The sequence below is a fragment of the Lissotriton helveticus genome, chromosome 4_1 (genome assembly GCF_964261635.1).
Source record: "Lissotriton helveticus chromosome 4_1, aLisHel1.1, whole genome shotgun sequence".
Lineage (NCBI taxonomy): Eukaryota > Metazoa > Chordata > Amphibia > Caudata > Salamandridae > Lissotriton > Lissotriton helveticus.
In genome coordinates this window covers 1,360,331,274-1,360,352,161 of record NC_136063.1, presented here as the reverse complement: position 1 = coordinate 1,360,352,161, position 20,888 = coordinate 1,360,331,274, and the positions used below count along the sequence as shown (strand labels likewise).

The 20,888-nt window shown below is 43.6% G+C and overlaps 1 protein-coding gene across 2 annotated transcripts in view; it reads left to right on the top strand.

Moving 5' to 3' along the window:
• Window positions 1-20,888, top strand: part of LOC144829107 (pyrimidine-specific ribonucleoside hydrolase RihA-like) — a 279,763-nt gene that overhangs the window by 149,152 nt on the left and 109,723 nt on the right. The window contains exon 1 of one of the 2 annotated variants that reach the window (XM_078687913.1): window positions 11,777-11,905. The exons of the other annotated variant lie outside the window; for it this stretch is intronic. Coding sequence (XP_078544039.1) covers window positions 11,803-11,905 — 103 coding nt within the window. The 5' untranslated portion in view covers window positions 11,777-11,802. Of the gene's footprint in view, window positions 1-11,776; window positions 11,906-20,888 lie in introns of those variants that run through there. 2 annotated transcript variants of the gene reach the window in all.

Here is a 20,888-nt window from a genome sequence, read left to right as displayed (position 1 = left end):
GTATGCGAGTGAGAAAAAATCTCCGCTACGAGGAGCAGAGCTTTTTAGAACTCTGCGAGCAGAGCAGAATTTCTAGCACAAGACTAGTGATAACATGCATCTTTTGGTGTTTTTCATATAAAAAAATACACATGCATATTTACTGGGCATTTTCGCCTCAGTAAATGTTGGTAAGATTGACAAGTATGAGATGCAGTAATTACTGCTAAACTTGTGTTTCTGATCCCTGTGCCAACATGTTCATGCAGGAACCGGAAAAAGGGAGGCCACTCATAGCGTGGGCCTTACAAACAAATACTGTTTTAGGAGATGGCATACAATAACTAGTGTTTTTCATTTAGAAGAGCTGTGCCTGTGTGAGCAGTTTGACTGCGTGATTGCAGGGCCAGTGGTTTGCATGTTTGAGCTTAGGGTGGGTGGTGTGCTTGTGCGAGTGCAAGGTAATTGATGTCCCCATGTGAGTGCAGCATGTGTGCTTGTGTGGGTGTGAAGTGAGCATTGTGCCTGTGTGAGTGTGGGGTGAGCACTGTGCCCATGTGACTATGGAGTGACCAGTGTGCTCATGTGGGTGCAAGGTGAGAGATATGCCAATGTGATGATGGGGTGAGCAGTTTGCCTATAAGACTGTGAGATGAGTGGATTGTATGGGTCAGTGTGGGGCTAGTAGAATACTTGTTTGAGTGCAGGGTGAGCAGTATGTCTGTGTAAATGTGGGGTAAGGAGTGTGTCCGTGTGAGATTAGCAGGGTGCCTGTGTGAGTTTAGGGTTAGTGGTGTGCCAGTGTTTTGCTTGCATGACTGTGTTGTGAGCTGTGTGTCTGTATGAGGTGAGTGCAGAGTGAGTAGTGTGCTCGTGTGTGTGCAGGGAGAGCAGTGTGCACATGTGAGTGCTAAGTGTGTGTGTGTGTGTGTGTAAAGGAAGAACAATGTGCCTGTGTGAGGTGTGCCCATATGAGCAAAGGGTGAAAGTAATGCCCTTGTGACTCCTGAATGAGCTGAATATCTGAACGAGATCAGCATGTGAGGTGTGTCTGAGTGAGTGCAGGGTGTGTGGTGTTTATTTGTAAGTGTAGGCAGTGTGATGTACCTTTGTGAGAGGAGGGTCCAGCTCTTTAAAGCAGACACCCTCTGGCATTGTCAATCCTTGTTTTATCATTCTAAAATCTTCCAAATTAGTCATTCTTACCATCTAAAGTATTAATAAAACATTGACCTGCGGTTCTGTCAACTTTTGAAAGGTCTTATTTGCACAAACCAGCAACATCATAAAGCAAACATGAAAATGTGGAAAGTTACTAGTGACCCAGAAATGTGCAATGTGGCGGAACATGTTAGGAATAACAAGGCTGACTTTTTCTCTCACAAAAACTGAAAAACTGCAAATGCAAGAAATTTGCTGCGGTTTTACCAACAAAGTTTGGACCCAGGGCTGGACTGGGAATAGCAACCAGCCCTGGCAGATTGCTTCTCGACTGGCCCACCGGGAGGGTTTGATAGCAAGAAGCACCACTCCTGCTTTTGTTACACTGCTGCAAAACCAGCACCCAGTGACCAAACCAGCCCCCACAAAAGCGGCCCCTACACCTCCAGCCCACCGGGGAGTTGCACGGTGCCCGCAACGGCTAGTTCAGCCCTGTTTTGACCCCCTCTATCCTCCCTCACTGAGATAATATGGCAATCAACAAACATTCGGAAACGGCATGTTCAACTAAAAAAAAGAATAACAAATGTGTGGAACCCTCCATGGCAATCACCTTTGAAGGGGATTTAAAAAAATAAAATGATTGACTTTGTGGATGTAAGTGCATCCATTGGGGCCATGTTTGACAGCATATTTTATTTTTCACAAATCCTATTCAAAGATGGCTGACTTAGATATGTGTGAATTTAGTGTGTCTGCCATGGATATTTTCGCATACACGGTGGCCATCTATGAAAGCATGTTATTTTATTCTTACAAATCCCGCTAAGGGATGGCCCCCATTGATGTGTGGACATTTGGTTTGTAAAATTAGACAAAATAGAAAAAAATCATTAAAAAATGACCCTTGTGCATGCTACACATACGCACCTGACCAGCTATTTTGAAATTACCACAAAACATCCTAAGATGGCATGATGGTGAGATACAAATTAGCAGGAGCTGGGGGGGGGCAAGAGAGGAGTCTGGGGGAAAGAGTATACTAGGTGGGGTGTGGAAAAAGAGAGGGGGAATTAAGACAGGAGGACAGAAATCAGAGAAAAAATAGACCCTCGCTGCAATTCGAAGTCTGACATCAGCAGTGGAAGGATACATCAACCAATAAAAACACTATGAGACTGAAATGTGCCTAGGTGGAGCAAACACAAAAGTAGAAAAGAAAGCCAACAGTAGACAGAGAGAGCTAGACAACAAAAGCATCTGTGTGTATATATAATGTATTGGAAACAATAAGTCTGTCCAAGTCTGTAGCTGAGACCTGATCATGGGAGACCCTCAAAGGAACTCATAGCCCCATATCAATCTCAACTCCATGCTCTAGCCATCACTCCTTTCCCACCATCACACTTTATGTGTGGGGTCTGAAGCCAGTTTAAGACCAACCCTCAGGGCACTCCTGCACAACCTCAAAATGCTTCCTATGTAGGTTCAACTGCAAATATAACATCCTTCTGAACAAGCACTCCCTCATGGTGCAGGTGCTACCAATCAATAAACGTAAGAGGGTCCCTGAAATCTCAAAGGGGAGGAAGAGAGCAGGGAAAAACACAGGTTAAATAACAGAATATTTCTCCAAAGGGAAATACAATTGTGGGTGATTCATCCACGCTATATAAATAGTTGTCCCGCAGAATATAGAGCATCACAACATTTTACAAATTCAGATTTTATTGGTACCAAAAAATAGATAAGGTACTCACATAAATATACATTTAAAAATTGCTTTCCTTTCTCAAAACAGTGCTGACAATACACAGGCAGAGGATCATAGTTAAAAATCAAGACTAAATGCAAAACACTACATCTACAACACCAACATTTAGTGGGTAACAATAATTCAAACGCAAAAAAACCACACAAGGCAATAATACAATAAAGCGACAATACAACAAAAGAGGCTAAACTAAAAAACGCCTACGCCATTTCGGAACATACAAACATATACACAGTTCCTTCTTCAGGGCGAGAACATATTTGCAGGTATTTGGGGGGCCATCTGAACTTAATTGGAGCAACCACCGGATACGTGATGTAGCAAGCTCACAGAACGTAAATCTGCTGGCACAACAGAGGCAGATGTAAACGTTATAGGACAATTCAATAAAAACAACAACAAAACAACCCAGATTGAGCTTGAAAGAAAAATGCATCGAACTGAACTGACATGCATCAAGACAGGAAAACCAGTTCGTGAACATGTGATGTAGATAGAGAAGAGGTGCCATCACCAAAGTAAAGAAAACAAGATATACATGAATTTCCAATAACCCACTGTGCATAGCATGTAGCAAACGTGCAAAGAAGATGTAAGTTAAGGTCATAGTTACATATGTACAATGGGACACCTACTTGATGTACAAGAGGAAAACACACAAGTGTTTTCCTGGGGTCCGTGGGTGCTAAATAGCATGATTGAGGGCTCCACAAAGATCTAAAAGGGGGCATACATACAAGAGGCAGTTGAAACTGAGGCTTCAAGGGTGAATAACGAGCCAGGGAAGCAAACAAGGAGGGTAAAAGATAGATTACCAAGTTGAATAGCAATCACGAGGTGGACAAGACGGTCCTATAGGTCCACTGGCGAATATGGGCTGGAAGATGCCTTCCCCTGTCGGTACTTCAAGAAGAAGATGCTAAGGGGACAGACAATATAAGCCCCAGGAGAGTTAGGAGCCCTAGTTAAGACTAAAAGGTATAGAACACACTAACCAGACAAGCAGTCCTCCGTACCTACCATGTAAAAAGGTGGGTGAACATATTAGGAAAAGCGATAAAGCGTGAAGTGACCGCAAGGAAAACTAGCTAAGATCGCAGAATAAGGGCGATAGGGGACAGGTCACAGCCTAGATCTGGAAAGATAAATGCCTGTGAGGATGACATAAACTGCGGTACCGTCTATGCAAAAGAGAGTCCCAGTGTAAGCTTCCATACTTACAACATGAAGGGATACGTCGACCTCCAAGCCAAATGAGCCACCCTGATCGGGATTCGAAAGTTCCTCAGTGCGTGGTTCTAAAGGATAAAATATACAACAGCCAGTTAGACCAGCCAGGGCTGGGATGCTAGTTCACCCTAAACAACTCATGTGCATGGTGTCGTATCTCAGAAGAGAGAGTGAGCACCATGAAAAGTACAATGCATGCGGGGAGCACCAAGCGTGCCTACCAATATAGTACCAGGCCCCCATGAACAAAGCTAGTAGAAAATTAGAGCAAGGCTATAACTATTACTGAAGACTAGAGTGGATAAGGAGCGCAGAGGCACGTGGGTAGCACGAGTTTTACCTGGCAGTACCTGGAAACGAGCAACCATGGCCTCTGTGTTCCTCCATGACCAGCAGTGAGGCAGTGAGACGACGCCAGTAAATAATGGTTCGGACGATTGAAGGCGGGGCAGCCAGTAACGCGAAAGGGCCCAGCATCTAGACCAGTGTCGTGATTTCCGGGTAACACACACGGGACAGGCTGGCCACCATGTTGAATACCTCAAGGTGCCGTGAGTCGCGTTAAACCATTGAGGGAGAATCTTAGTGAGATGGAATAGAATAATTTGGAAGTGCCGGAGAGCTAACCCAGGGAAAAGGGGAAGCGAAAAACCCTGTTTGTGAAGGGAAAAGAAACCTATAATGTCAACTGTCACCAGATGGGAATATGGAACGAATAACTGGGAGGCGAAAAGTCTAGCTACCCACGTGAATAATCCTCAATGTGTGACCACGAGAGAGAAAAAAGATGGCAAAAAAGGGTCACCAGAGTGGGGACTGGATGAAGCCATTAATAAGAGTACTAACAAGCCGCTAGGAATGAAAAGGCGGTAGAAAGCATAAAGACAAAAAGTTAAAAAAGAGGTAAACAAAGTAGAAGCTGCCACATTTGGCAAAAACTGCCAACAGGTGGCCAGAGTGTAAGACCCCTCTGGTCCGCAATTAACGATCAAGCTAGAAAACAAAATAGGTACTGGGGCAGAATATCAGGGGAAAAGGAGGGTTGATAAGAAAGAAAAGGACTACTGATAAAAACTCCCTGAAAGAAACCCGGAGTTGGAGGACTCAGGTAGAGAAGATCGAGCATAAGTGGGACTGGTGTAAGTGACAATGCTACTGGGAGACAACCAGTCTTTAAAGGGTAATTCACAAGATGTACTGGTGTGACAAAATTAGACTGCAGCAGGTCCAATCATAAGAGGGCGTTCTCCCAAGGGAGATGGTATTTAAGGCCATGTTTGCAGAGTGTAAATCCAAAAACTTCCCTTTTACGCCTTATTGCATCCCTGTTGCCAGGACTGATGTTAGTTATTCTCTCAAGAATAAGCCATTTGCGGTCTGCTTCCAAGTGGCAATGGGAATTCCAATGTTCAACCAGGGGTGCTCCATTACGTCAGTTCTTGATTGCCTACTTGTGCTCACTAAATCTGACTCTGGATTCTCTGCCGGTTTCACCTACATACCCTAGTTTGCAGGGACAGAGAATCAGGTAGATGACGTTAGCGGTCTTGCAATTGTTCATTTGTTTAAAAATGAATTTTTGATTTCCCCACTGGAGAACATCAGTAACTATGGCAAAACTGCAAGCATTGCAGGTGCCGTATTTGTGAGTCCCTGTGACAGGGTTATTGCCCAGGATGGATTTCTGGACAAACTCACGTTCTGGTGTGCAGGCAGACTTAACCAGGGAGTTACGTAATTTTTTGTTGCGATGGAACGCAAACACAGTTCTGGGAAGGGGGTACCCTGTCCGCAGTTGAGAATATGCCAGTTTGAGGTGATTATTTGGCGCATTCTATTGTTAACGTTGGAGTGTCTGGTGATACAGACAAGTTTGTCTTCCTCCATGGTGGTCTTGCTTTGGAAGAGTGATTCACAGTTATACTATTTTGCCCTCTTGAAGGCATCTCCAATCACTCATTTGGGATAGCCTCGATTGAGTAATTTATTCTTGAGAAGCTCCGCATGCGTATTATACTCCTTGATGGTGGTACAGTTCCTCCGAATACAGAGGAACTGACTGAAGGGTATGCTATCTTTCTGACATCGCGGGTGGTAGCTTCGATAATGAAGAAGTTTGTTGCGTGCGGTGGGTTTGGAATAAAGTGACACCTCAATGGCATGATCAGCAACCTGTATCCAGATATCAAGAAATTCAATCCTCTCTTTGCTCATGTTCGAAGTAAATTTGAGGTGTGGATCATAAAGATTAATCCAGAGTAAAAACTCAGCGAGTTGTTTAACTGGACCCCTCCAAATGAAAAAGATATCATCATGAATCTGTTCCAATGATTAATGTTCTCTGAGAAGGGTGCCACCTCATTAACAATGAACCGGTCTTCGAAATCCCCCATGAAGATGTTTGGCTACATTCGGGGCACAGGCTGCCCCCATGCTAATGCCTAGGAATTGCTTAAAAACAGATCCATTGAATTCGAAATAGTTCTCCTGAGGCACAATGGCCAGGCATTCCAGGACAAACAACCGATCAACTGTGGTGTCACAACTATGAAGTACTAATTTGACCGTTTCAAGCGCCTCCCTCTGGGGTATATTGGTATAAAGTGCTTTAATATCCATGGAGACCAGAGTCTCACATTGGGGGTTGCATGCAATGCCTTCAATTTTGGTGATAAGATGTCCTGTGTCCTTTACATGGGACGGACGATTGGACACAAGAGGCTTCAGAAAAACATCTACATATTTCGATTAGGGCTCGGTAATGGAGCCTATGGTAGACACTATAGGTCTGAACGGCAGCTTGCTGGTGCCTTTGTGCATTTTGGGTACTTCGTATAATATGGGGATCCTCGTGTGCGGTTTGTTAAGGTATTCAAAATCCAAGTCATAAATAGAGCCTCTATCCAGAATTTCTTGGGTAACCATGAGGATATCAGTTTTGATTCTTTGTTCAGGATAACGGAGACCTTACAGTAATGTTCCGGAACTCCCAACATGTGTTGGATTTGGTCTTTATAGTCGCAGCTGTTAAGTACGACAATAGCACCACCCTTGTTGCTGGGTTTGATGGTAACCTCTTTGTTAGTGGAGAGGTTCTTAAGGACTTGGTATTCTTGGTAATTGAGATTGAAAAGAGTCTTGGGCACAAATCTCATCATGTTCTGGATTTTGTAATAGACGGTACGTTCAAAAATACCCACCTCAGGTCCCACTTCATCCAAAGTTGGAGTAAAAGTGGTATCTGGTCGAAGGCCTGATCTGTTGGTGACACAGGGTGGGGTTCTATTCTCAAAGAGTTTTTTCAATCTGATCTTCCTAAAGAATGATTGGATGTCACGGTTAATTTTAAATTTGTTGAGAAAAGTATTGGGGACAAAAGATAACCCTTTGGCCAGCAGGTTCATAGAGGATTCATCAAGATGTACCCGTGAGAGGTTAAAGATGGGAATTGGATCCTTATGGAATGGGGCAATCACTCTCTCCAATATTGGTTCCGCATGGGTTGCAAAAACTGCGGAGGAGGGTCCTGGTGGTGATAATGGCCTCACTCCTGGGTTCTGAATCTCACTCTGGTTGATCCTCAGCGGTTCCCTAAAAAACTGTTGTTTCGAATCTGATCCTCAAACGGTGGCCTCCTATCTCTGTATGAATCTGAGTTATTAGTACTACCCTCTCCTTCAGATTCAGAAGTGTCAGAGAAAGTAAGGACCTTTCTGTGGGTCCAGTGTTGACTATCATCTTGGTTACCTTGATCTCTAGAGGTGTTATAAAATTGGGAACCAAGGTATGGATACAATTTCTCCTCCGAGAAATAACGTACATCTTTCTTAAGTTTATCAGTCTTTCTTTTAAAAAGGTAATCACTAAACCCATCAAGTTCTGCATTGACCTCATCAAGTTTCTTTTTTGCTTCTTCTACTGAATTGTTCTTTCTTAGAGCCTCTTCCATCTCAGTTATATATTTGAGTAGATGTTCCACTATCTCTCTAGCTGTCTCAATAATGAGCATCATTAGGTCTCTGGAACAGCGGTTTACTATGAGTGACCATCTTTCCAAGAATTTTCGGATTTCAACAAACAGGCCCAGGATATTCCCAATCCTTAACCCATTTGGAATAACCCCAGCCTTTAAGTACAGTAACATAAATTTGGCGTGGGATTCAGTATGTCTAGCCTTCTTTTTGAGATTAAGCAATTTAAGCCATTCATCGTCTTAGCCTTTGCTGATGGAGAAAGGGCGATCAGTGGAGGTGCTCTGACCTAATAGTCCAGAGAAGTCCTCCTTACTAAATCCAAAGGTTTTGATGCCCTCCATATCGAGGGTGTACAAAGAGAAAATACCAAGGGGAGGTCTGGAACAGACACCAGAAAAAGGGGGGTGATAGCGGAAGGAGGAGGGAAAGGTAAAACTGCAAGGATAGAGGTAAAAACTGAATAAAGAAAACAATAACAAAAAAGCACAGAATATCAAGCTCAAAAATGGGCTGGGGATTGAGAACAACCCTCGCAGCAAAGTGTCGGGAACAAACCAATAAACGTAAGAGGGTCCCTGAAATGTCAATGGGGAGGAAGAGAGCAGGGAAAAACCCAGTTTAAATAACAGAATATTCCTCCAAAGGGTTATACTATTGTGGGTGATTCATCCTCACTATATAAATAGTTGTCCCGCAGAATATAGGGCATCACAACATTTTATAAATTCAGATTTTATTGGTATCAAAAAATAGATAAGGTAATAACATAAATATGTATTTAAAAATTGCTTTCCTTTCTCCAAACAGTGCTGACAATACACAGGCAGAGGCCCATAGTTAAAAAACAAGACTAAATACAAAACACTACATCTACAACACCAACATTTAGTGGGTAACAATAATTCAAACGCAAGAAAAACACACAATGCAATAATACAATAAGGCGACAATACAACATAAGAGACTAAACTAAAAAACTCCTAAGCGCGTTTTGGCACACACAAACATATACACAGTTCCTTCTTCAGGGCGAGAACATATTAGCAGGTATTTGGGGGGCCATCTGAATTCAATTGGAGCAACCACCGGATATGTGGTGTAGCAAGCTCACAGAACATGAATCTGCGGGAACAACAGAGGCAGATGTAAACGTTATAGGACAATTCAATAAAAACAACAACAAAAAACAACCCAGATTGAGCTTGAAAGAAAAATGCATATAACTGAACTGACATGCATCAAGACAGGAAAACCAGTCCGTGAACATGTGATGTAGATAGAGAAGAGGTGCCATCACCAAAGTAAAGAAAACAAGATATACATGAATTTCCAATAACCCACTGTGCATAGCATATAGCAAACGTGCAAAGAAGATGTAAGTTAAGGTCATAGGTACATATGTACAATCAATGGGACACCTACTTGGTCCTATTGGCCCATATTCGCCAGTGGACCTATAGGGCCGTCTTGTGTACCTTGTGATTGCTATGCATTTTGGTAATCTATCTTTTACCCTCCTTGTTTGATTCCCTGGCTAGTTATTCACCCTTGAAGCCTCAGTTTCAACTGCCTCTTATATGTGTGCCCCCTTTTAGATCTTTGTGGAACCCTCATTCATGCTATTTAGCACCCACGGACCTCAGGAAAACACTGGTGTGTTTTCCTCTTGTACATCAAGTAGGTGTCCCATTGTACACATGTACCTATGACCTTAACTTACATCTTCTTTGCACCTTTGCTATATGCTATGCACAGTGGGTTATTGGAATTCCATGTATATCTTGTTTTCTTTACGTTGGTGATGGCACCTCTTCTCTATCCACATCACATGTTCAAGAACTGGTTTTCCTGTCTTGATGCATGTCGGTTCAGTTATAAGCATTTTTCTTTCAAGCTCAATCTGGGTTGTTTTGTTGTTGTTTTTATTGAATTGTCCTATAACGTTTACATCTGCCTCTGTTGTTCCCGCAGATTCACGTTCTGTGAGCTTGCTACATCACATATCTGGTGGTTTCTCCAATTGAATTCAGATGGCCCCCTAAATACTTGCTAATATGTTCTCGCCCTGAAGAAGGAACTGTGTATCTGTTTGTGTGTTCCGAAACGCGCGTAGGCGTTAGTCTCTTTTGTTGTATTGTCGCCTTATTGTATTATTGCATTGTGTGTTTTTCTTGCGTTTGAATTATTGTTACCCACTAAATGTTGGTGTTGTAGATGTAGTGTTTTGTATTTAGTCTTGTTTTTTAACTATGGGCCTCTGTCTGTGTATTGTCAGCACTGTTTGGAGAGAGGAAAGCAATTTTTAAATTTATATTGATGTGATTACGTTATCTATTTTTGATACCAATAAAATGTGAATTACAATCAAAAGCCAACATTGTCACCATATTCAATCTTTATAGTGAGGTAATATGCTAAGCAGTTTCGTCAGGAATTATTTCTGCATGCTGTGAGCAGAGGAGAATTTGAGGCCACTCCATACCTGCCAACTCATACTGTGCCGCCACCCTGTGACAAACAATATCGGCTCCCATCACACGGTCTCCCAGTGAGGAACCTACATCACACGGTGGCATGGAAAACGAGCAGAAAATCACTGTAAATAGTGTTTTTCCAGCTCAGTTTCCGAGGTTTTGAACTGCTGACGTCCATTAAGGGGTATAAAAGCACCCCAGGACATTGGCACCAGCATCAGCAAACTTTTTTTTTCTTTGGGAGGTGGGGGCTTGGGGTGGGGTTCAAAAGAGCCTCACAGGTACTTCTCGGCACGAGGAGGCCCTGTGCTCTTTAAGGCCCCGCCCCCTACACACACAGTGAGATTGTTCTTCAAGTTGGCAGGTATGTCACTCCTCAGGAGGGATTGATTCACATCCGTGCACACCCAAAAGTTGGTTGCAATAAATGCTTATCCTTCTGGGATGGGCAATGCATTGACTCCAGGCGCGCAACACCCATTGGGCTCACGGGGCTTCAGCCCCCCCCCGCCCCCCCGTCGTGTGTGTCAGCCCGGCCGGAGACAGCTTCGCGGGCTGGCAAGCATTTAATTGCAGCTGCACCCGAGTACTTAACAGGTCTTTAAAAGACCAGTTACGTGTAAATGAGGCTTTTGTTGTGTGTTCACCCCTTCTTACAGCCACTCTGTCTATGTTTGGAAGAATTAGCCCCCAACGAAATATTTTTCAGCCCCCTCCCCCGAAATTTGGCTCTAGTTGACCCAGGGCACCAATTTTCTGAGGGGGCGAATGGAGCTGCTTGCATTGAGGTCATGCCAGCAGCAGCACCCTTCTCATCTTGTTCCAAACTTGTCCTTGTCCCTGCCTGTTCGTTTCTCTCTGATTTGCCAGTTTAAAGTAATTTTAGTCCTTCATTATCATATGGCAGGCGATGGTTTTAACACCCTTTTATCCCACTTCCTAGCCCTCTCTTCACCCTCGGACCTCTTCTGGCACACATCAACAAAACCATCATCTGCCTAATGCAGCTCAGCTATCAGTGCTTTAGTGAGCTGGGGGTGTCCCGGGATTTTTTGTTCATGGGCCAGTCCCTGCACATCCCTGCTACCTCATTTAATTCATTACCATCAAGGGCGCCACATTTCCCCCCGCCCACGCTCAGGGCTCGATTTTAGTAAATGCGGCGCCGGTTTGTACTCTGGCCTCGCGACCTCGCTGCTGTAAGCTGTTAATGATTGTCCACATCGCACCGCTGATTGTTTCCTGTTTGCAGCCCGCCGCCTGCACTTGCACACTCTCCACGACGCTACCTGTTCCTTCACACATCGCTTCAGGTATACATTTTTTAAACTTAATTATCACGTTCATGTACAAATATTGCAATGTAAAAGGATAGCGGCACAAAAAAAGAGAAGCTGAGGTCGATATGTTACTTTTGTGCTCTTTAGACAGGCTGTACCTTTTCGAGGTGGAGGGCTTGGTATGTCGCTGTTCTTGCATCCAGCACAAGTCCAAGTTGCTACAACCACATTATATTATATTGATACTTTCGATGCAGGTGGTACTTTCTCTGCATTTGCCTTTTATGGTTAGTAGCGGTTGTTAATGTTTTATTTTTTTCACGTGCACGAGAGGTTCAAGGTTAGAGTTGATACAGGGAATTCTGCGATAAAGCGGAACATCCAGTGACGTTTACTTCATAACTTACCAGCACATTTAAAGAACATGAAAAAAGAGTACCTTTAGCGATAGAAGAGTACACATTGCCTTTAGCTTTCTCAATGATGCATTAATATGAATGTGTCTTCCTTGTAATATCGCCGTTTTCAGTTGTTGATAACTGTCGCCGCTGTGTGTGACGTCGGGCCCCATGACGTATGCCATTTCATTCACTCGTGCTACTTGCAGGACTGGATCATCTCTGAAGCCCGTGGATCTGTCAGGAAGGTGAAATCATGTTTTTGAGTGTCACTCTATCCAGTTCACTGGATATTGGCATAGTTTTAAAGGTTGATGCTGTTGAAGTCAGTTGACACTAACAAAGACTTGGAGATGGAATGGAGTGAATTCAGTGGGAATGAACTTCAGTGTAGTTGTTGATTCCAATAAGGTCTAGGGTGAGGGGTTTGCAGAGATAAAGAGTGATCCCTCTGAAAATAAAAGGGCTTTGGCTTCTTATGAGGGTGCTGATGATTGCAAGAAAAGTGTTGGTAAGCTCAAAAGATGACTCTCTTTTTATTAAGTACATGTTTATTTTTATGTCTTCAGAAATAATAAACAAAACTCATTTAAAATTGATGGTGTGCTAAAATACTTGATAGAGAAAGCTTTGGTCGGTTTATATGGTTCACATTTCACCTTAAACCTGGTGGAACATTGTCGTGCCCTCTTGCAAATCGATTCTACTGGTTTCGGATTCAGCATCTAAGTTTTGTTTATATTGCACAAAATGCATTGGTATAAAAACTCATATTACTCATGGAACTGTAAAATATCTGAAATCTTTCATGGTTCCATGTGAAATATGAGTATCTGCATCTTAACGACAGTCCGAAAACCAGTCTGCAGAGCTTTATGACTGTGAGGGTTACTAGGAGTATGTGGCAAAGTTATGTAAATTATGCAGCAAGGTTATCTAGAATAAGCGGCAACAAAGGAAATCAAGTTGCACATTTACTGGCAGTATCATTTTCAACCATTTGAATTAAAAGCAGCTTTTTTAGTGAAATCTGCAAATATAATGGCGAAGACGGAAGATCCACAGTTGTGTGGAAAATATGGAATGCACAGAACTGCAAGTAGTTGGCTATATGCAAAGTTTTTGGTATAGTGTGAAGGCTGTGCGTAGTAGGTGGTTCAACACCTAGTGGGTCTCAGGTTTCTACAGGGAGTAGGCTCTCTGTGGAGGGGTTGTGCACAGGGTGATGACCCTTCACATTAGGAACCTTCCCACCCATATCTGGTTAATTTCCCATAACAGATTGGCTCTTCTTAAAGGGTTCTGTACAGACTAACGGCTGTGCATAGTAGGGGCTTGGCTACCTATTGGTGCCTGAAGTAAGTGGTATCTCCATGAAGGGGTTTTGTACTAGACAAAGTCTGATCACGACAGGGTCTTGTACTGTGTGGGTGATTGTCCATATGAGGTTATTCATAAATTGTTTGGTACAGGACAAAAGCTGTAAGAGAAGCTTGGTTCACCTAAGGGTCCTGAAGGGTAATTTATGTTTTATATGATTCAACACCATTCAGTACTTACTCTCCTATGCAAAATGCTGTATTGGTTTAGAGAGTAATTTGAACTGTAATAGGTTGGATAGAGTTATCAGCGATGTCGTCAGTGATGTCATCAATGATGTAATTTGAGATGCGATCAGTGATGTGATCAATGATGTCATTGTTCATTTCAATAGTGATGTTATATGGGAGGCCATAAGCAGCGAATGGCGGGGTGGCAGTTATAGTTAGCTTGCTGAACTATAACAGGTGAATTTCTGAGGCTTTTTAGGTTTTAAATATTGCATTATAACTAACATTGTCACCTAAGTATAACATTTATTCAACCTTTGTACTTTTTAGAGACTTTCATGTTTTTTGTAACGTAAGTAAAGTTTTTTTTTCTCACGTAACTATAAAGCTACTTTAATCGTTGTTTTTCTCAGTGAATTTCAGATGCTGTTCTTTTTTGTCTACATTAAGTATGATCTTTTTGCCATAACTAACTATAAAGTCACTTTAACCTTTGGTTTATTTCAGTGACTTTCTAGTTTTTTTAAATAGATAAAGTTACATCTTATTAGCAAATGTAATCATTATTTAAATCTCATATTAAGTCTCTAAAGCAAATTTTCAGTAGTAGAATTTTATTTTTCAATTTCAATGTTTGTTATTTGTTTTGTTTTCACTTACAAAGGTCCTGCAGCACACCTGCTGGATCGATATAGAACTAAAGGGAGAGTACTGTGTGAGTTCTGTGATGGTTTTACTTCCTGTTCTGGGTCCCGCTGGAGTACAGCAGGACCCCCCAAAATAAAAAAAAATATGTTTTTAGTATGAAAGAGTTATTTTCATTTAACTCTGAGCCTAGAGATTTTCTAATTTGGGCAATTAACGAGGATACTTTGACTCTTTTTATGAAATTGCTTTGTTTTTTGATGTTGCAGTACTGTGGTACGTTTATGTGGTAGCTCCAGCCCTATGATAGGAGGAAAGATATCTGATTGGTTGAAATAACTGTCTTGGTCCATTCACAGGATGTTCCCACCCTTGCACTCTCATGTGGGATTTGCATTTCCATGTGATCATATGTTGTGTTACACCAACCTTATATATTTGGATTTTTAAAATGTTTGGTAGTTTCACATCTTTGATTATGGCTTCTGGTGATGAAAGATAGAAAGAGATGGAGGAGGAGAAGCAGGAGACTTCTAGGGCCAGAAACAAATCCCCGATTTGGCAGTTCTTCACTACCCCCCAGGACAAGAACGTGTTCTGTAAAACTGTATCTATAACCAGCAGCTTTCAAAGAGCACTTTGAAAAAATAGTCACATGGGCGTCATTTAGGGGTCACCAGGGGTCGCAGCTGCGACCCCTATCTTGCCCCTTGCGACCCCTGGCACTGTCTTTGCGAATCAGTGGCAAGAACTCAGGGGATCTCCGCATTCCTTACTTTTTGCCAGTTTTCCCTTGTACTAATAGTAAATAATATTTTATTATTCACTATTAGTGTAAATGAAAAGGAGCACATTTTGCTGCAATGGGACTTTTGGTGGCAGCTGTGGCAAGTTCACATGTTATTATATGTATGTTGTGCCCATGCTTGCAGGTGAGAGTGTGTTTATGGGAGAGAGAGCGTGTATGTGTAAGCATGTATGTGTGAGAGAAAGTGAGTCAGTGACAAGTTGTGAATGAGATGGTAAAAGAGAGGCACAAAATTACTAATCCTTGACACAAGACAACATTGTACCAAACATGATGTGCAGCTTTGCGCCAACAGAAAAGAGAAAAATGCACCATATGTACTCGCATATTGTGCATCGTTTCCTTCCCTGCATGCTGGTGCACTTTTAGCAGCTATGCGCCAACACACAAATCCTTGCAGGATAGTGCAAGGGTGTGTACTTGCTCCAAAGCATTGGTTTTGTACTGGAAGGATTTTCTTCCAGTACAAAAACAGTTGTAAGACTTTTCCCACTTTAAATGCGTGCTGTACAATGCAGCACCCATGAAAGGTTGGAAAGCTGAGAGAAATTAAAACATTTCTCCACATTATGCCTGCCTCAAGGAGTCATAAAATTTTGCCAAAAATGTCTCTCTGCCGATGTTTGCAGATAGAGATTAGCATCAAAACCCATTGGTCGGTTGCATGAGCACACCCATGTACTACCCATGGAACACCCACTTAAGACAAAATGACACAAAGCAGTGAAGAGCGCAATTCTGTGTTTCTTAGCTTTCGATAAATCCCACAATAACACAAAAGTGACACAAACACGTTGCAAAGGTTAAGTAAACCTGGGCCAGAGTGTCATTAATTATGAGTGATTATGAGTGAGATTAAGAGTGAATTAAGAGTGAATGCATGAAAGTGAGAATGATTAGGAATGAGTGCAAGGGTGCAAGAGAGTGTTAGTGTGATCTTCGCTCAGTCCCACGCTCTTCAACATAAACATGGCCCCCCTCGCCGCCATCGTCAGACAGCATGGGCTCAACATAGTATCCTACGCTGACGACACCCAGCTCATCCTCTCTCTCACAAAGAACCCCAAAGACACCAGATTCAGCTTCCAAGAAGGAATGAAGAACGTTGCGGCCTGGACGAGCGACAGCTGCCTAAAACCAAACTAAGGGAAAACAGAGGTCCTCGTCCTTGGACCCTCCTCCTCAGCGTGGGATAGCTCCTGGTGGCCCTCCACCCTCGTAAACCCACCCATACTGACGAACCACGCCCGGAACCTCAGCATCATTCTAGACTCCTCCCTCACCATGACCCGCCAGGTTAACGCCGTCGCCTCCACTTGTTTCAACTCCCTCCGCATCCTCCGCAAGACCGTCAAATGGATCCCACCCGAAGCCAGAAAGACCGTCACCCACGCCCTCATCACCAGCAGACTGGACTACGGACACGCCCTCTACGCAGGAATCAACAAATCCCTGCTATAGAAACTCCAGACCATCCAAAACACCGCTGCCAGACTAGTCCTTGGCACCCCTAAACAGTAGCACATGACCCAACACCTGCAAGACTTCCACTGGCTCTCTGTCACAAAGAGAGTAACCTTCAAGCTACTCACCCACACCTACAAATCCCTCCTCAACATCGGACCCAAATAACTCAACAAAAGAATCTCCTTCCATGCACCCAAATGAAACCTCTGCTCCACCGACATCACCTTACAACAACCCCATGCATCCTCAGAACCAGGGCTGGTGGAAGAGCCTTCTGCCACGTTGCAACCAAAACCTGGAACGAACTCTCAGTCATCATCAGACGCTCCCCCACCCTGCACACCTTCAGGAAGAGCCTCAAGACCTGGCTTTTCTGGCAACCCTGAGCTGCCCTCCCCACACCCCCAGCGACTTGAGATCCTAACGGGTGAGTAGCTCACTTTCTAATCCCCTGATTGATTGATTGATTGATGTTCGGGGCATGTAACACCTGCTCCTTGAAAAAATCATGTCCAACGGCCATAGGATGTCACTTCCTGTGATTTCTTTAATGTCAAAGGGTATGTGATGTCACTTCCGTCACCCCTAGAATTTTTGTGAATTGCCACCCATGATGGCACTTTGGAACTGTGGAAACACATGCATGCATCCGACCTCATGGGCCCTGCAAGGGCTGAGTATCGACGCGATGCACAGACGGCATACACTTTCACCACTGGACCATGGGATATTGTGCCACCAAGTGCTACAGAGCCTGTCTGATCTGAATAGTGCTTATAATCACATATTCATTTATTGCAGAAGGTGCAGCAAGGCCTTGGTTATCAGAGAGCATAGTACGTCAGTTAGAAACAAGTTGGTCTCAGAACACCAGTGTTTTAAAAAGATGAAAGGCCTCATTACAATGGCAGTCGGACAAACGTCCATCCGCCATCGCAGTTGTATTGACACCGCCTGGCAAGTAGTCAGCAGTCCCACCCGCCATATTTTGATAGACCACTGTGTAGGTTGTTGGAATCTGCTTTTTTCTACTGAGCTTGTGCTGCGTCCCAGAAAAGAGCCACAGCACAAGCTGCAGTAGAAAAAGTCATGTTTTTGATGTGTGGAGGGGAACCACATGTGTCCCCCTTGCCACCTAGCAGGGCTTGGGGCCCTCAAAGTTCCTTACCGACAGCCTTTTCATGGTGGTGGGACCGCCATGAAAAGGCTTTGGTAAATGGATATCCTAATCCCTATGGCGTTGTCTGTTCAGACAACGCCTCCCTTGTAGGGATTAGTGTCCGTCCACCGCTCCGATGGGCTCCTTGAGCCTGTTGGAGGCGGCAGTCTGTCCCCCAACCCGTTGCAGTCCAACGGTCCCTTATCATAATACAGCAGTCAGACTGATGGCCTGGATGTCAGTGGGAGCACCACCGATGGCCTGTTGGTGGTGATCCCACTGACATCAAAATGAGACCCATAGTTTTTTATGTTTATTCTCCAAGTTCAGATGCCCTGTTTTAATTTTTTCAGCTGTACTCCCTAAAATGTTCAAAAATACCACAAATAGAATAAAAGTTTAAAATACAAAAAAGGTATTTTTCAGAACCCTCTTCTTTGGTTTAAAAATAGAAGAACGTAATGCTTTTTATCATGTGTATCTCTCTATATTACTGTATCCTATTATTCTGCTATAGTAGTCTTTACATAATTATACAAGCAGTGATAAAGGAAATAGGTTTCTTCTATGAAACATTAATTGTTTTTATATTGACTTATTTTTAACTTAGACCAGACACAAAATTGAGGTTGGGGATATATAAATTTGTGTTGGTTTGTAACCAAAAGCAATGCAATGCAGTGCGATGTGCAGCCTTGCATTACTCTGCATCATGAGGGCACTATTGGGTGCTGTATGGCTATTCCTGTGCATCCAGGGCCAGACTGGGAACCGAAACCGGCCCTGGCAAACTGCTCAGACGGCCCCCCTGTGGTGAGGGGGGTACAACCGAGCTGTTTACTGGGACCGGTTTCGGCCGATTTTGTTACAGGGGGCTGATATTGCCGACCCCGGGAACAAAAATGGCCCACGGGTGGGGGCCCAAAACCGGCCCCCACAATGGCGGCCCACCGGGGAAGCGCCTGGTGTCAGCTATGGCCAGTCCGGCCCTGTGTGCATCCACCCATGGATTTTGATGAAAATTCATATCCACATAAATTTATAGACTAGGATTTTCACCAAAATCTTATGTCAACCTGAGGCTGTCATAACTAGGATAAACATTTTTTTTTCTTTTTTGCAATCTTTGCATATGTACTGCATTCTGCAGCTCACATACATAGATGAAATAGCCTTAAAGGAAGTTTTGTGCATAAATGGACTCATTCCTGCACAAAAATTACCTTAACCACAACATTGACACCTTGCACTAGGGCACATACTGCCTGCATTGCGCATGCTTGCAGGAAGTGTACCAGCGCAGGCAGGGACATTAACCGTGCCACTTCTTTTTAATATTGGACAACTATCCTTACTCCAGTTCATTAGGCAAAAAGCAGCAACTTTCTTTTGCTGCCCTCTGTCTTCTCAGATCCACTCTAACTCCCAATTACACAAATTAGTAATATTTATTTTAGCACTGGGGTATTCCCACAGTACTGTACTGGGTAAATAACCCATTTTTATGAGTATTAAATCGGTACTGCAGGATTAATCTAACATTTGGAAAAAAAAAAAATTCTACCCGAAATTCCCCTCAAAAGGACATGTGAGAAAGGATAGGGAAATGCACAGTGAGGGTTTTCCGCCTAACAAATCTTCAGTGAACTTTAGTGAGCCTTAGTGTTTTTAGAGACTGGCTGTTCATAGGGGATTACATGCAGAGTAAAGAACATCTGCAGAAAGGGGTTGCAACCTATGCTTGATTGATTTCCCACAAGAGACCCGCTAGCCATGAATGGATCAGTACAGAGAAAACAGTGTACATAGTAGGGGCTTGGCGACCTACTGGCGAGTGGGTGTTTGGAGGAAGGGGGCTCTCAGTGAAGACTGGTGCACAGGGTAAAGCCAGTGTGTAGTAGGGGCTTGGCCATATAAAGGGGCTTTGGTGTCTGGAGGGAGTGGGCTCTCCATGAAGAGTTGTGCAGAGGGAAAAGGCTGTGCATAGTAAGGACTTTACCACGTAAGTAGTTTTGACAGCATAGAGGAAGTTGGCTTTCCGTTACAATTTCACCACATAGGAGAGGATGTGCAAAGGGTGGGCACATTCACATTAGGGGCACTGGCTGTCTGAAGGGAGTGGGCTCTCTGTGAACAGTTGTGCTCAGTATGAAAGCTGTGTGTAGTATAAGCTTCCCACCTTAAGTTGCTTGGTGTCTGGAAAGAATACACTGTCAATGAAGAACTTTTGCACTGGGCACAGTCGATGTGAGGTAGGGGCTTGATCCCTTAAAGAGTCTTAAATGTCTTGAGGGAGTAGACTCTTCATAATGACTTTTCCACAGAGCAAAGGCTGTGTGTAGTAAGGGCTGAGACATCGAATGGGGCTTGGGTATCAGAAAGGAGTGGGCTCTCTGTGAAGACGTCTAGACAAAACAAAGGGGTGCTTGGCCACCTATGAATCATTAATTGTGCATGAGATATCGCCTACCCGCAAAAGGTTTTATACAGTATTGAATGCTGTGCATAGTAGGGGCTTGATACCTAATGGTGCTTAAGTGTATGAAGGGAGTGGGCTAACTGTGAGGACCTCTGACTCTTTTTGAAGACTTCTGTACAAAGCAAAGCTGTGCATTGTAGGAACATAGCCACCCACAAATCACTGATTGCGCCCAAGAGGTTTTCTACCTGAAAAGAATCCAGAACAAAGGCACGGCGCAGTAGGGACTAGGACACCAAAGGGGTCTTGAACGTTTGGAGTGAGTGAGTTCTCCATAAAGACTGGTATACAAAGCAAAACCTGTGCGCTGTGGGGGTTCAGAACCCATGCCTGATTGATTGCTCTCAAGAGGTCACTTACCCACAAACAGTCCAGTACAAAGCAAAGGTTGTGCTTAGTAGTGGATTGGCCCTCCAATGGTGCTCGCGTGTCTGGAGGCAGTGGATTCTCCATGAAGCCTTCTGTACAAAGCAAAGACTGTGTGTATTGTAGGGGTTTGGCCACTCCCTT